The 1,661-nt window shown below is 50.3% G+C and overlaps 1 protein-coding gene across 1 annotated transcript; it reads left to right on the top strand.

Annotated features, from left to right (window-relative positions):
* Positions 1 to 1,006: 1,006 nt before the first annotated feature.
* On the top strand, positions 1,007 to 1,654 carry GUITHDRAFT_122840 (hypothetical protein; the record flags this gene model as incomplete). The annotated part of the gene is made up of 6 exons (XM_005817875.1): positions 1,007 to 1,036; positions 1,082 to 1,132; positions 1,194 to 1,277; positions 1,325 to 1,398; positions 1,438 to 1,519; positions 1,568 to 1,654. Coding segments are annotated over 6 exons (408 nt in total), but the record flags the coding sequence as incomplete, so codon positions are not given.
* Between the last annotated feature and the right edge of the window lie 7 nt (positions 1,655 to 1,661).

Below are 1,661 nucleotides of genomic sequence, written 5' to 3'. Positions count from 1 at the left end.
TGGTTCATGTGCGAGTCGACCCCAAAGATTTTACAGGGTGGTGGGTGGTGGGTGGACCTCTACTTGGAGGGTGGTGGTACAAGAGGTAGGTGGTGCCCAGAATACTGTAACATGTACCGGTGTTTTTACAGAATTGTGGAGGGGTATTTCATCACAACATAGGGTGACCCACCCCCGTATTGCCATTTGAAGGACCCACCCAGTGGTACCTTCCACCCCCGCCCCCTCTGGGCTTTCTTTCCATGGCAATACTGTGGCCGCAGGGGAGGAGCAACGATACAGGAGGCGAGGAGAGGCGGGCGCATGCTATGGGAGGGATACAGCAGCAGGAGGCAACATGCAGAACAGATGCTGCATCAGGCGATAGTGGAGACGGAGAGTTGATGGGCAGTGGAGATACTGTGCATGGTTGGGAGGGGAGTCAAGGAGAAACGAGGGAAGGGTTGTAAGTGGGTGAGGGAGCTTTAGGATGGGCAGCAAGCTGCAGTTGCAATGTAAGATGATGAAATTGATACATGGAGTCAGTGGCAACTTATATTGCACACGCCTCGTCCGCGTGGAACATATTAATCAACCCCTGTCAACTTGGACCCAAGTTGTTGTAGGAATGAAAGTACCATCTTGCGGGAAAGGAGTCATGAGTGGAGCAGTTCTAGAATAGGGTAGAGAGACAAACTGCACTCGATAGACCAAGATTGGATACAGGGCATCTGCTTCATATTTCAGCATGCTTTCAACTTGTTCTTGGTTCTCGTAGCTCTGTTCGATTCGTACCCTTTGCCTGTATTAACAATGGGATGAACTGTGTTCTTTTCATACCAAGAATGCGATAAGATTGATTTTGTTATTTTGAGAGAGATGCGCGCTTGCTAGCTTCATCTGGCGCCCTGTGGACGCCAGCAATCCCCTTCTGACTGTGCAATCCAGGACAGTGGGATGGATCGGAACGGGAGCTTGTAAGGGTTTGACGGCAGAATTGTTGGAGGACCTTGAGCGTTGCTGAGAAATGACAGAGATGAGTGCAAAGCATCCAGAGGTTGGTGACTTGAGACTTGTGTTCTTTTGGTGTTTCTGGTGACAGTTGTATCAGAAACCAGCATCCATTTCTATCTTCGAACCGAACCACCTCATGGTGAGTCGATGCTTGTACTTGCTTGTTGATGTGATTATTTGCTCCTCCCTTGATCGGGCAGAGGAGCGTTGAAGGAAAGTATCCGTCGTTCCTGCCTCATGCTCCTCTGACACCGGGATTCGGCTCATTGCGGAGGAACGGGGAGGTGTGATATACTTCCCGTGAGCACGGCAAACTGAAAGTTGTTGAAAGGTGAAGGACTTTGACGAAGGGCTGCCCTACGATGAGACGAAGAAAGCCGATTCTTTCAAGAACAAGTTCGTGCTGTTGTAGCCCTTGCAACTCATCGCTCATGGGCACAACAGGCGGCCTCGTCGGGGAACTTTGCTGGAGCTATGGGCGAATATTCACACAGTGCTGTTCAACAAGAAGCTTGCTCCTCATGAGGTAAAATCGAGATGATTGTTATCTTCTGCGTGTTTTGTTCTTGCACAGTCTGTAACAAACTGTGTCAAGGCGATCAAGAAGGCTTCGGAACTGCAGCTTCCTATGCTCTCTCCGCTGCGCGAGTCGTCTCCCGTGGTGTTCC

Source organism: Guillardia theta (genome assembly GCF_000315625.1).
Source record: "Guillardia theta CCMP2712 unplaced genomic scaffold GUITHscaffold_499, whole genome shotgun sequence".
Lineage (NCBI taxonomy): Eukaryota > Cryptophyceae > Pyrenomonadales > Geminigeraceae > Guillardia > Guillardia theta.
This window is presented reverse-complemented; position numbering and strand designations above follow the sequence as displayed.